Below are 15,565 nucleotides of genomic sequence, written 5' to 3' on the forward strand. Positions count from 1 at the left end.
TGATACTTTGAATATTACATGTTAATAACTTGATTGGAATTATAACCTTGAATTGACAGTTTGATACTTTGAAAATTTTGAGCCAGCCCTACCCCCAAGGGCTGGAGGTGCTAGTTTCAAATCCTTTTTAGTCTGAAATCTGTATGCTAGATATTGAGTAAGGTGGTTTTATTGTTTTTTGTCACTTTGAATAATATTTCTGTTCATGTTAAAAACAAAATCAACTCTCTGTATAAATATATCAGGTGACCGTTAAGGCCCATGGGCCTCTTGTATGATATATATAATCTTGACAATGTGAAGATACATGAATTCCAACAACATGATAAAGCTGTAATTCAGACAAATAGTCAATAGATTTACACAGAATAGGTTAACTGACAGTATACACATAACATATTCACACATATGTGACATTTCCAAATATAGAAATATATCTTTCTGAATGTTGAAAGAGACGGTAGGTATACCTCATTTGAAAATGTAGTACATTCTTTGCCCTAATGTGGTCATTTTACTAGTCTTACTTCATTGAATCTTCATAATGGACAAAAGAATGCATGAAATAGGAAAAAACTTCTATTTGTGGTTATTGTAGTGTGCTAGTTTTACAGAAAAGCACACTATGTTACAAACACAAATGTTCTAATACAATGGTATAGCACAAATTTGACTTGAAGCCACATAAATATTTTTGATGTTTTAGTAATTGTATAAATAATTGCATAGATGATCTCATGGGGAAGAACTGTCTGAACTACATATAATTTACTGATTTATCATATAACATCTATAACGACTGTGATGTTTGAAATATTTCATATTGTTGTTTGTTGATTCATTATACATGTCTTAAAAATAAAATGTTTTTTGAATAGAATCAATCGGCTATGTTTTTGTTACATTGTTCCTTTACTTTGCTATTATGACAAGATGAACAGGAGGATTGGTTAAGTGTCGTGTTAGTAATGGCTTACTAGTGTAGTGTTTTTTATTACAGAGGACATATCCAAAGGATGATATTGCCTGTTTGTTTATAAAGTTTAAAAAAATTACACAAATTATTGTCTATACAACATATCTTATCATTGTATACGGCAGGCATTGGTAAATAATAATGTTTCCTATAATAAATGACGTTTGCAACTTTGATTGTTCTTTAATTGGGTTTTGACACGTAACTACAAAAGTACAAATACTAAAATTACCTGTAATACCAACAGAAACATTTTGTTAGCTGTGAAGTTTATTGTTGGTTACAACTTTTTTCTATACATAATTTTTTCTTCACAATAAATTGTTACGTTGAAATAAACAAACAAAATTGAAAAAGAGTGTTGTGAGTCTAAAAATTCAATGGGGTCGGACTAAGATTCGAACCCTATTCCTCCATGGTTATACTGTCTCTCTTACCAACTGAGCTACCTGGTCAATGTGATCCCCTGGCCCTGTGGCAGTCATGCTACAGTTACAGCCAAACAAATTGAAGGGGGGGGGGGGGGGGGGGGGGGNTTTCCAGTGGGACATGGATCCTTAAATAGATTAGTCTCAAGAGTCACTGAGATATTACCCCATATATACCCAGGTATCAACACAACAAGCTTTAACATTTAACTCTACCATCAATACGGGATGTATAACAAAAGGCTGATGAAAATTGTTGACCAGTTCTAAAAACAGTTAGCAACTTTCCAAAATTAATTTAGTGAAGTCGAAGAACTTGTTGAGCTCCTTGAAGTAACAGTCTTTGTCTGCTGAACATTGATGACCAGTTATAAACACAGCTTATCCACTCTCCCCCATTAATTTAGTGAAGTCCTCAAATTTGTTGAGTTCCTTTGCAGTAACGGTTTTCCTGTGAGTCTCCACAGACATCATAAAGTCAGACAATGCCACGTTCCTAGTTATGACCTGAAACATACCGTACATAAAATAATACAATGTGTGTAACAGGACCGGGAAAGTGCAATTAGGCCAGACCAAGTTTGAACCTTGGATCTCCAAAATCCAGACAGACGCTATGCAGAACAACCGGTTTGTCCGTTTTTAAAAGTAACAATTTGGGCTATATAAATCCTAGTGGACCTGCAAATGTTTATGCAGGCATTGCAAGACTTTGTCGAGACTCGCATGAAAGCAGCATCAGGTTACTATAGGTCCGACCGTATTTCATAAACATGCAACTTTGGTTCAACGAGTTGGATCGCGATAAACGAAAATGGCCCTGGTCACTGGCAGCTAGTCACCAGGCTTAATATCCCACTAGTAATCTAGTAATTTACTCAGATATGTATGCTTGCATACCAAATGTTACATTAATTTACCTTATCCAAAATACTATTTATAGATATTTTACAGGTTTCACAATTCACAGAGTGGAAATCTTTTTGAAAGGAGGTACATGTCTGAGTGAGGTATATGTGTCCTTAAAATATCTGCGCCTTCACATCTTTATCATGGCAGGGCTGATAAACATATGCTAGTTGGTATGATGACAAACAGTGGTCAGTATGTCAAAACCTTGCCCAACTTATCACTTTAAAGAATTGCTGGCCTTGTAAATGAGCAAAATATGAAGGAAAAGAAAACTAATATAACATTAATTTGTATTAGAGCAAATTAGAGAGTTTAGAGAAAACCTAAAGCCTGATAAAATGGTATGTTTCTCAACAAGAGAAATCGGAAAGGCAGAATGGTAGAAATAGATTTTTCTGAAAATTAGCTGGTCACTGCTGCATCTACTATATACATATACATTTATAAATAATGTAAGACTCTTTCATGCCCAGGGGTGAAGGATAGGGATTTCAAATTTGGTAAAACTTGAGGATTTGCCAAGGGTTTTGCCAAATTTGAAAACCCCTCGGGTGGAATTCCCCTATTCTACACCTTTGGGCATGAAAGAGTATTTTTCTCTCATTCCAACTACCAGAATAAACTCAGAAACCATGACAATATGTTTGGGCTGGCTACCATTTCGAAAATATCAACTTCCCCCTTAGATTTTTGGACAAAAACGACTCAGTCAGCGAAATTAAGCATACCCATATTTCCAAACAGAGTTTGCGCAGAAAAAACTATCTCGTCTTTCCAACATGTACAGTAAATATATTGTAGTAGATTTTAATTTCATCACGACGCCTTTTCCGCATTGCTGCGTCTAGAGTTTTCCAAATTTGTGGCGTTACATCATTGTTGAGCCATTGTTGAGCCATTGTGACGTCACGTTATGTGAAATGGGGTGTAAGATAAAAAAAATCTACACCCCTTTTTCACCCTGGACAGCTCTATCTTACACACACGGAAATGAAAGAAATGGTCTTCCTACCTTGTCGGGTGGTAAATCTGTAATGCTAGCCTCCATAGCTCCTTCACTTCCTTCATCAACAGGTACAAAGCTACCATCTGAAAAAACAAATGACAGGGCTTTTACCAAATAACTGTTGTCACTAAAGACTGAGGCTCCCGACCAATTATGTCAGAAACTGCGTGATAAAATCTAAATTCCAGCAAATACTTATTATAATTAACCGCTTACTAACAAAATCACAGTGCGAAATGCTATACCAGTAGTTACACCTGTTAGATGCAATTATTTGATTCAATTGATCAGTTGTTATTAGAAAAAAGGCCTTCTTACAATAAACTACACCTTGGGAGAGCTGTTCAGCTTTTACAAACTCAGTAGTGCAAGGGAGAAAACTCAACAACCATCTTGCATCTAGTCAAACTGATAGTGATATGTCTTCACAGGGTAGTTATTTTTTTTGGTAAATCCTGAGTTATATATTTGGTTACTTTCAAACTTTCTACGCATCTGAAGGTCTCTGACATGGATAATTACAAAGCATAAAAAAGTCCTTTAATACCAGGTTATTGCTTCCAAACTTTGATGTATGGGAATCAATAAATATTAGTAACCTAACCATTTATCTAGTTGTTGCGTCATAAACATATATTTTTGAATCAGATTCTTGCCTGGTTGTTGCTTCCAAAACTTGGATGTATGGAGATCCCTGATTGGCCTAAAAAGAGCCTCGAGCATCATATTGGCTATATCACTGCCGGAGTAGCCCTCTGTATTGACACCCAGGACTCGCCATTCTTCCTTGGTAAAGTCAAGCTTGTTACCCTTGGTATGGATCTTCATTAGCTCTATACGAGCCTGTCTGAATAGGGGAGACAACACAAACATACAAATAATTTTTCCTGTGTAAAGATGATAGAGGGACTATGGTAGCAGTATACAGTAGTGTACAGTGATTAATGGGTGATATTTTTGTACAAGGAATAACTCCTGTAAGATAACATGCATCAAACTAAAAAAAAAATATAAAAAAAATCAGCACTAAAATTGGTGTATACATGTACATGATGAATGGACTTTGTGGGCTTCATATTTTTTCAAGAAAAATAAAATCCATTTGGTTTGAGAGTACAGTTTTGGCCATTTACAAATCTGTGTCTACACAACAAAAGCTAGCTTTTCATGTCGTCTTATTTTTGTACTAGGCACATGTGTAAAAATTGTGAAAAAATCCACCGGATTGACACATGCTTAAACGTGAGTATTTCTGTTATCGAGTAGGTGATATTTGAAATAAGACATGTTTTAAGAAAAGAAAACATCTATTTATGGGGGTCAAATTTTTGGGTTTAATTTTTTTTTAATTTTTTTGCATTTTTTGATGTGGTAACCACAAGTCTAAAATCTGGGGGAAAACACTCCATGAAAAAACTCATTTTTCTAAAAAATAATATTTATATTAATGTGAAGATGAATCGACTACCAATGTGTACAATGTATTTTTAGGATCAGGTCATTTCTACCGCACATGTACACTGCAACCTATAGTCAGGTCATCCTTAAAGGGGAGGTACTAGGTTAGACAAGTCCCACTTAGGTAAGGTAATAGATACACTGGAAAATTAACTCTCCATCAAGGGGAGTTGAAATTGACAGACAAATCTCACTAATAGACACTAGTTGGACAGGTTTTATGATGGGGAAACAGCTCATAAATTAACCAAACCTCTCTAAGGGGAGATAATCAACTGATTTTAAAAGTTTTGCCAAGGGGAGATAAAAGACATGCCATAGTCAAGCTCACTAAGTAGCGAGTAACCCTCCGCTTCACTATAGCGAACCACAGAGCCAATTTACATACCCTCTCAGGTTTGGGGACTCTCCATCAAACTGTTAACCCTTTCACCACTGTAGACCATAATGGACTCGTCCAGATCAATGCACGATAGAGTCTATTAAAGTTACATAGGGGTGAAAGGGTTAACCTTATTAGTTGGGTCCCTACTGACATAAGGTTGGATACCACCACTTTTTATCAGCAACATAAACCGACATATAATAAACAATTTAGTGTCTTTTAACATACTTGTCTGGCAGTGGAATATAAATCCTCTTTTGAAATCTCCGTAGAAAGGCAGAGTCCAACTCCCATGGACAGTTCGTGGCACAGAGAAGGAATATTTTATCAGCCTTGTCAGAGTTGTCTGCCCCTTCCATCTGTTTGAGGAGTTCAGTCTTTATACGTCTAGTGTGTTCTTCCTCTCGAGAGTTCCTCTGGCGGCTGATGCTGTCTATCTCGTCTATAAATATCACCTCAACAAAGGACAGAAAACTCTAGATATGGCTGAATTCTATCTCGTCTATAAATATCACCTCAGCAAAGGACAGATAACTCTAGATATGGCTTAATTCTATCTCTTCTATAAATATCACCTCAACAAAGAACAGATAACTCTAGATATGGCTTAATTCTATCTCGTCTATGAACATCACCTCAACAAAGAACGGACAGGTAACTCTAGATATGGCTTAATTCTATCTCGTCTTCGTAAATATCACCTTAAAAAAGAACAGATAATTCCAGATATGGCTTAAGTCATACAGTTGAAGTACTGTAATTTTTTCCTATGTTGACCAAATTTGTAATTGAACATTTTGTTGCTATCTGTCTAAATTTACATATAGTCATTGTGTCATATGTTTTATTACCATGAAAAATATATGTGACATTTTATTGTAATGTTCCAATACAGAATGGAAACAAATAACTAATTTTGTTGCACTTACTGATCTTCCTTCATGAGTGGTTGCATGCTGGAAAAGTTCTTTTATCAATCTGAAAACAAAATAACATATTTGTTTATCATGATAAAACTAAATGGTGTGCACGGGATGCATGACACAGTTAAGCATATACCCTTCAGTTTGTAAGGTAGCAGACATCCTTAAGTCCCATGTCATAGTCAGATAACATATTTTGATAATTTTTATTAGTCTCTACGTCACATATCACAGTATTAAAGGTAGCATACAGCCTTAAGTCTCTAAGTCACTGTAAGGTAGCATACAGCCTTAGGTCTCCATATCACAGTATTAAAGGTAGGATACAGCCTTAAGTCTCTTAGTCACAGTAAGGTAGCATACAGCCTTAGGTCTCCATATCACAATATTAAAGGTAGCATATATATATACAGCCTTAAGTCTCTAAGTCACAGTAAGGTAGCATACAGCCTTAAGTCTCCATGTCACAGTATTAAAGGTAGCATACAGCCTTAAGTCTCTAAGTCACAGTAAGGTAGCATACAGCCTTAAGTCTCCATATCACAGTATTAAAGGTAGCATACAGCCTTAAGTCTCTAAGTCACAGTGAGGTAGCATACAGCCTTAGGTCTCCATATCACAATATTAAAGGTAGCATACAGCCTTAAGTCTCTAAGTCACAGTATGGTAGCATCAAAACATTTTTTGATAACATGGCATTCTCTTTCTTTTCACCATGAGTGTCGAACACCATTTGATGGAGAACTATTATTGTAACATGACTAAATTTTCATCATTAAATGTTCAATGAACACATATACCTTAACTCATTCACCCCTGAAATGTTATAATGGACTACTCAAACCTTTGCATTGGAAGATTTCAAAAGTGTCTTCAGGGGTGAATGAGTTAAGTCACTTCAAAACATCTGTTAACTCAAAATGCACAATTACAATTTATGATTAATTTACAATGAATCATTTTGCAGTTCTGGTTGATTTTCAGTTATTTTCCCTCTTTATATCCCATGGAAAACTTGGGCAACTGGAATTTAATTTCCACCCTATGATTACTTTTCACTCTCTCCGACCCAGCTGGACACAAGGTCCGAGCTGGACACGCAGTAGAAGGAGGAGTTGATTTCCGAGGAAATGGCCTGGGCCAGGCGAGACTTTCCGGTACCAGGAGGTCCATACAGAAGTATACGGCGCCACGGCTTGATGGCACCTACACAAAATACATACAATTATAACATATCATTTCATATGGTATATGCTACTTGAGTTAGACCAAATAAAAAAAAAAGTTGCGTTTCTGCTAACCAAACTTACCCTAGATTTTTCAAGTTTTTATTGGCATTTAGTGATATACACATTTAAGTCAGAAATCCTGCTATATATAAGCATAGTTAAATCATTTTCTAAACTAAAAAAACACTTTTGACATGGAAAAAAAACCATACCAGTATTTGATAAGATAAAAAAAACTTATTTTTAGACCCGATTGACCGATTTTTTTCAAAATTTTCCTCATTTTATTTAAGGTTTAAGGGAATTATATAAAGAAGTTGTACAATACAGTGAAACTTAACTTAACTGACATAATGGGGGACAACATTACTTGGTCTAATATCAAAGTGAGTTACCGGTAATTGATTTAGTCAGGTTTTATTTTTTTAAATTGTTAAATCATTATCTGTAATATTAGTAAAAACAAAATTAAACAATTAATGATGCAATCAACAGACCTGTGAAGAGGTGGGGGAAGTGAAGTGGCATTATAATGGCTTCCCGTAAAGCCTGCTTGGCTTCATGGAGTCCAGCTATGTCCTGGAACGTCAGACCACCCTTCGTTATAATGGTGTCCTCAATGGCAATGCGCCGTTGCTGTTTCTGGCTGTCATCTTCATCAAAACATAGAGTAAATCAACAAACTTCCCAATATCTGGTGTTGTAAGATAAGTCTGGTTTAGCCTTACAAGTTAACACTAACATCAAAATTCATTTACCATAATCATCTACAATCAGCACAGGGGGCCAAACACATAACTTTTGACTAAAAGACAAGGTAGGCTTTTTGCCTTAATATAGGACAATAAAAACCATTTGTTGGAATATTTATTAACAGTTTTAGATATGGGTGGACTCAGTAACAGACATGGGCTTACTGTTGGATAGACAAGGTAATACAAAAAAGCATGTAACTTAAATATAAAATTACATGTGTTTTCATCATATAAGTAAACATGTATGAGTCCTCAAACCCCTGAAAAGTTTCTTGGCTCTCATCTTCCTTCACCATTTAGCTAATTAAAAGCAGGGCCCCTTGTTCAAAGCCTCATCTGCGTAACAACTATTTAAAACAGATCTTTCTTTTTGTATGATTTTAACAATATCAAAATTCAAAATTCAATCTGCATGCAAAGGAATCTAACAGAAAGAGTACTTCCAAAAATAGTTGTGACTATTCACATATTTTTCATAATTAAGAAAACAGAAATGGGGAGGGGGACTCCGAAGTTTTTTTAAGTGGTTTCCAAACATAGGTCTTTAAAGAAAAAAATCCAGGCAGGAAAAAGGTTCTTTTAGCCAAAAAAACCTTCTAGATTTGCCACTTTCAAAAAGAAACATTCAATACATAGATTTCTGTGAACCTGCCAAAATTCCTTTCATCTTCCTCACCCCACCCCATCCCAACCCCTACCCCAATCCCTCCATCCCCTATGCATGCCAGTTGACGCACCACATGAAGGTTTCTGTGTCTCTGGCCGCCCTGCAGATGCAGCATCCCCACCACAGCTGGGTAGACTTGTTGGGTACTTTACATGTCCGGCCTGAATGTCGGAGTTCAGCTGGGAGATTTTCTTCTGTAGAACATCCACATGGGAAGCCAAAGATGTCTCAAGTTGAAGTAAAATACCCTACAATTAAACGTGATTATCATGTAAGGTTCTTTTGTTCAAGTTCTTTTTATATTACATAGTGTACCAGTATACAAATTGAACTTTTCTGATTACCCAGTATGTTAATAGTTATGATATACATTGTTTATATGATATCTTGAAATAAAGTGAAAATGTTCACAAACATTAAGAATCAGAGGAAAAAGGTAATTGAAATTTTTCTATTTATTTTTTAGCTCTAGGACCTGAACTTTAATATAACAGCACCTGCATTTGGTGGTTTGAAAACTTAATAATTCTGAAATATATAGAAAAAATATTTCAATATCCAAAAATTGATGTCTGCTTTTAACTAGGATGAGTTAATACATGTATACATGTTCTTTTAAAACTTGAATAGAGCCACTTAAGCTGAAACCATGGAATGAATGAACTGAATTTGAGCAAAAAGAAAGCATGTGGTATTCTGTTGATTTTAAAGTCAAAACCAAGGGTGAAAAAACAAGAGTCTTTCACCAAGAAATTAGTAGTAGGAAAACTTTGAGAATCTTCTGTAAAAGATATTTATGTAACAGTATGGTAGCATATATCCTTAACTCATTCACCCCTGAAATTTCATAATGAACTATTCCAACCTTTGAATTAGAAGAGTTCAAATGTGTCTTCAGGGGCGAATGAGTTAAAATCCTCATTTTCTATACTGAGTACCGAGTAAAACGTGTCATTCTCCGACGCTGACAACTGTTGGATAATCTGTCGACATCTGATGATGTTCAGCCACATCATCTGCACATCAATGTTGCTGGTCTTCTGGCCCTCTTCAAGTGTTTCTTGTAAACTTTAGAAAAATTAACAAAATAATATGGTTATTTAACCCTTTCAACAATGTTACGACCATAATAGACTCATCCATATCAATTGATGGAAGAGTTTATTAAAGTTACATAGGGGTGGAAGGGTTAAATATGTTTCTCTACGGAATATTGTAAAGTTGTACAATTTGCCAATATGACAATACAAGGGTGGATCCAGGATTTTGTAATATGGAAGGTTGATTTAAATCATCTCTAACTGAAACATTGACAATTGTACTACACATAGTAGGCCCACTGGCTTAAACAAGCTTGAGATAATTTTATTTTTAATTTTCTAAGCAAGATCCACTTGATTCAATCATCTGTGTGATTAAGAACCGATCAGAATGGTAAATAACTAATGCCATGGTGTTGAGAATGTAGGATAGAACAATTTTATAACAATTCATTAAATTTGAATATGGTCACTTTTGGAAAATTGTGTATAATGCAAAATAAAGTGAGGCAAACTTTTTCAATAGTTTGCACTGGCTTCTTACCTTACAACGCAATATTTTAACTATGAAACTATTGCTGACAAATTTTTGTAGTCTATATTTATTTTTCAATTCTATTTTTTTAGCTGAAAATGCTTCGCAACTGATTCTTACCGTGATAAGGCTTCTGGTGTCCATCAAGATTCCAGGCATCGCAACAACAAAAGATTAAAGTTACATCATTTGTACAGTCTAAGCAAAGGGTCTTATAAAATAGTTACTTATCTTCCCTTTATTAGAATAGCTATCTTCCAGTCAATGTCAACATCATACTATGTTACAAGGGAGAGAACTCTCGCAGATATATGCAAAACACAATAAAAACATTTTTCTCTCGGATTTTTACCATGGTGACATTCTAATTAAAATCAGTCTTTCATTTGTTCACATTGACACGACTTACTAGAACAAGCGCCCGGGATATGTCATCGATATTACAATAGAAAAGTTGACAAGTTGATTAAACACAAACCATGACTTTAAATGTTTCCTGTCATTACACTGATTCATTACATTACCTGCATATAAACTTAATTCTGGGTCAGCTACCGCATTTGGACTGACGTTAATTCCAATCTGCATTTCTTTATTGACTTCCATCTTTTGATAGCAAAGAACATAGCCTACAGCACGCCTCCCGAATCGCCTGCTTCTGGATCCACGAGACACTTGAATATTGGCGCGTCGAGTGCTTTACAAAGTGCTTCACTGATACAGATTTTACTGAAAAGAAAAGGCACACGGGGCCCGTCAAGAGGACCACATCGCCGTTACCCGTCGCATATTTGGAAAGAGAACTGAAGTGACCGTGCAGTATCCAATTGAGGGTTCGTATCTATTGGTATTTAAAAAATTGAAAATAAAAATTCACTGACAAATTGAAAAATAAACTCATCAATCAAACTCCCGAAGAAAGATGACAAAGTTTCTAGAAAACGTATTGCAGACTAAATCGGGACAGTACCCAGAACGGAACACTTATGGGAAAACGGCATAAAAAACTATCATGCAATGCAAAGAAGTATTTTTATGTGTACAGTTATCATTTGATAATTCTTTTATGACAATTTAACGGTATATAACCTTTATTGGATGCTGGTTTTCGTTAGATGGACAATTTAAAGATCAGAATAATACGTGCCGTGCGACGCTATTTATTTGGATATCATTTTCAAAAGTCTATTTTATCAAATTTAATGCTAGTTTGGAGAATAAATTTAATCAGAACCCTCTATGTCTCTAAAATATTTCAACTATGCATATTTGTTCCGCTGATATTGATAGTTTATCCCAAAATATTAGCCAAAATGCCGTCGAAGTGTCCTTTCATGGTACAGTAACGCCGGTGCAAGGGCCTACGTAACCCTTATAGCATTTCGCATTCTATTTATAGGACCACGCGCCCGAAATACCAACTTGTAATAGAAATGAAAAGAGGATAGTATCTTTTTATGAAAAAAATGAATAGATATTTTTGGAATTGATAGTATATGGTATAAAGGCCATTATTTTTTTAACTTAAAAGTGTCCCGATTTGGGTACAGTGAGTTAGTTTATTTTTTCCCAGTTATATTTTTTCACAGCAAACTTCATCATACAAGTTAGATTTTGGCCTGCTGTCTGAACTCAGAAGATGCTTTCTTTCAGACTCAGAAATTGTTTTGTGAGCAATCTACATCGTATGTGAAACTATTTTTATGCTAACACTATTTTTTTTTATCTCAATTAATCATTGGTTAATGTTTAAGAGCCTTAAGGAAAGGAAAAGAAATTGATTGTATGGCCCCATCACTGATCAGCAGATACTGACCAAAAGAGCACAGAAGTGTAAGATTTGTTGAGGTTGAAGAATCGACAAAACCGTTCCCAATGCAAGGTTACACTATAGGTAATTTGCACTCTTTCGGAGAAATATTAAAAAAAATAGTTTTGAAAACAAACCTATATAAAAAAGACTCAGGGAGCGCTGTAACCCACTCAGGTGGGGTACTCACCGGCACAGCTAGGCAGACAAGAGCACCCCAAAAGTTGCCTAGATTGGTGTGGGGGTGACCAGTCAATAGTTTCATAGTAGATTAATTACACGGCACTGCTGTGTTCTTAGATCTAGGAATTAGAGCAAGGACAGTAAAAATCTCTGTGTATTTTTGTGACCCAGGTAAATGGGATCACATTGTACAGTTGGGAGACAGCTTTTAATTATTAGCTCTACTTAAGACTGCTGAAAAATGGATGTTCAGAAAGAGGCGGTCCCCTGCCTCTCGGGCAACATCTAGAGACAGAGTGGTTTTCTGCTCAACCATCTCCGGAAACTGTGAGGGATCGACCCCTTGAGCGGTTATCTGCTCAGGGTTGGGATTGTGTTATCAACACCCCGTCACAGTCAGCACTTTTTGAAACCAAAGAGGCATAGTAATCCAGACGACATACCTGGCGTGGGCACGGTATATCACTGCCCCGCCTGAAAGGTTATATTTGTAACGGTCATGTAAGAGGGCACTGTTAAGTTAAGCCCTCCATCAGAATTATATATAGTAAGGATGGGCCTGAACTTCCACTACAAGGAACGGTGAAACAGTGCTCCTGCTAGAGGTCGCCTATGCTTAATGGTTGACCCGACTTTGTCCAACTCCACCAGAGAACAATAATCTCCAGCATCTTGAACAACACCAGAGGATCTGCTACTCCAAAAATGACCACCTCATCAACCATTCATCAACGACAGCTTCCGGGCCTTCATAAAACGGGGAAGAGTGTGATGAATTTTTGGGAGAGTTATCTCCCTTAGACCGCTCGGGCGCCGACAACATCGATGTAACGTACGCGTCTCGGCGCGATCTCTTTCAACTTGAACACACGTGAGTGATTTTCCTCCGCATTCTTATATTTTTTGGGACATGAGAGCAGTGACAACACAAACCAAATTCACGACATTACGACGATGTGAAACCATAAAAAAGTTACAAAACATGAAACTAAATCGAAGATTTTGTGCGTCCACGCACATTTAAGACGTCTACAGTGATAAAGACAATCAATGTCCAGTTTTTCCCCATCTTTTAAGTACCATTTCTTACTCACAGCAACCCACCGGTCACAGTGTTATGATCACAGGCTAGTAGAAACAAGAACAGAAAACGAAAAGTAGATGAAAAGAAACCGTAGAAGTAAATTTGATATGTGATATAGCAAACTAGACAGTTGATCTCCTATTCTTATCGGAAACCAAAATAGACGATAGCTTTCCTGATGCACAATTTAGCGTAAATAACTACCACCTGTGGAGAGCCGATAGAAATTCTCATGGCGGCGGAATTGCAGCATATCTACGTTCGGATTTACCAGGACACCGGGTAAAGTACATAGATTTTCAGGACATAGAATCAATTTCAGTTGAACTATCATTAAATAATTTGAAATGGTTAATTCAAGGAGTCTATAGACCTCCTAGCATGAGAGAAAACACATTCACAGAAGACTTTTGTAAGACTTTTGACCGCTGTACCACGAAATATGACAATCTGATGGTTATAGGTGAAATCAACTATGATTTGTTATCTGATAAAGGCAAACCATTACAAAATGTATGTGATATTTTTGACTTATCAAATCTTGTGAAAGCCCCAACCTGTCATCCTAAAAACACAGAACCTAGCCTTTTTGATGTAATTTTGATAAAAAAACAAATCTAACAGGTAAAATTTGTAACTTTGATACAGGAGTCAGCGATGTACATAATATTATTGCAGTTCAACTACGGAGTAAGATCACTGTGAAAAAACAGGAATGGATGTGGTACAGAAGTTTTAAACATTTTAATATCGAAAATTTTCATAACGACCCATATAATGAAAAACTTGACGACATAGCCAAACACGAAAACATAAACACGGCTTACAACCAATTCAGCAACACAATAACACGCATAATAGACAAGCACGCACCAATGAAAAAGAGAAAACCACGAATAAATCAAGCATCCTTCATGAACAAGAAACTACGACAGGAAATATATCACAAGAAAATGCTCCACAACAAATTCACATCGAACCGTTCAGGCCACAACTGGGAAAATTATAGAAAACAGAGAAATAAGGTCACTAAATTAAGAAAACAATCAATTAGACACTATTTCATAGACAAATGTACAGGGGGGCAAAACACGCAAAACTTTTGGGACACAATTAAACCTTTTATAACCAACAAAGGAAATCAAAAACAAATTGACATTGTCCTAGATGAAGAGAAAATAGTTAATGAGCAAACAGAAGTAGCAGAAATTTTTAACAACTTTTTTGTTAACGTAGCAAAAGAAATAGGTACAAACAGCATCTACAAAAAATCACAGAAAACCAGAAACACAACACTCAAATGAGTCAATTCAAATTTAAACCAGTAGACGAACAATTCATACATAAACAATTTAACAAAATAAACCCTAAGAAAGCAACGGGCTACGATAACATATCGCCTAAATTATTACGTTTAGCACAACCTGCCATCACTAAACCAGTTACTACACTTGTCAATACCGCCATACCCACCTCCACCTTTCCAGACAACCTAAAATCAGCACAAGTCAGACCAATACACAAGAAAAACAGTACATTGACAAAGGCAACTACAGACCCGTCAGCATTCTCCCGGCACTTTCCAAGATTTTTGAGAGATCCATACGTTCCCAACTCAGTGACTTCTTTGATGACGTTTTTCACCCTTATCTCTCTGCATTTAGAGCAGGATATGGGTGTCAAACGGCATTACTGAGAGTCATCGAGGACTGGAAGATGGCACTAGACCAAAATCAGTATGTAGCCTGCATACTGATGGATCTCTTAAAGGCCTTTGACTGGTTGCCCCACAACCTTCTTCTCAAACTCCAAAATTATGGTTTAGATCAGTCGGCAACAAATTCACTTTCAGACTATTTAAGTAATAGAAAACAATGCGTCAAACTTGGCAAAACCATTAGCACATTTTAAAATTTATACAAGGGGGGTACCCCAAGGATCAATTTTAGGCCCTATTCTTTTCAACATTTTTATCAACGACATATTCCATTTCATAGAACATAGCAACCTGTACAACTATGCCGACGACAACAAAACTCAGCAAAGCACACTCCTCACTAGACATAGTCAAATCTTCACTACAGACAGACAGCGACGCACTAATACACTGGTTCGCAGACAACCACATGCAGGCAAATCCAGACAAATTCCAGGCAATGGCTATAGGCAAAAAA

General features: G+C 36.2%; 1 protein-coding gene across 1 annotated transcript; it reads right to left on the reverse strand.

The window, feature by feature from the left end:
• Window positions 1-1,526: 1,526 nt before the first annotated feature.
• Window positions 1,527-13,035, reverse strand: LOC110461400 (vacuolar protein sorting-associated protein 4-like). Its single transcript, XM_021514843.1, has 12 exons — window positions 12,751-13,035; window positions 10,839-11,043; window positions 10,435-10,447; window positions 9,678-9,807; window positions 8,810-8,987; window positions 7,815-7,970; window positions 7,141-7,294; window positions 6,095-6,143; window positions 5,394-5,620; window positions 3,979-4,169; window positions 3,329-3,405; window positions 1,527-1,911 (listed from the first exon to the last, which is right to left on the reverse strand). The coding sequence occupies exons 2-12, from the start codon at window positions 10,918-10,920 to the stop codon at window positions 1,786-1,788; spliced, it is 1,383 nt and encodes a 460-aa protein (XP_021370518.1). The 5' UTR covers window positions 10,921-11,043; window positions 12,751-13,035; the 3' UTR covers window positions 1,527-1,785.
• Window positions 13,036-15,565: the final 2,530 nt, after the last annotated feature.

Source organism: Mizuhopecten yessoensis, unplaced genomic scaffold (assembly GCF_002113885.1).
Source record: "Mizuhopecten yessoensis strain PY_sf001 unplaced genomic scaffold, ASM211388v2 scaffold1397, whole genome shotgun sequence".
NCBI classification, from domain to species: Eukaryota; Metazoa; Mollusca; class Bivalvia; order Pectinida; family Pectinidae; genus Mizuhopecten; species Mizuhopecten yessoensis.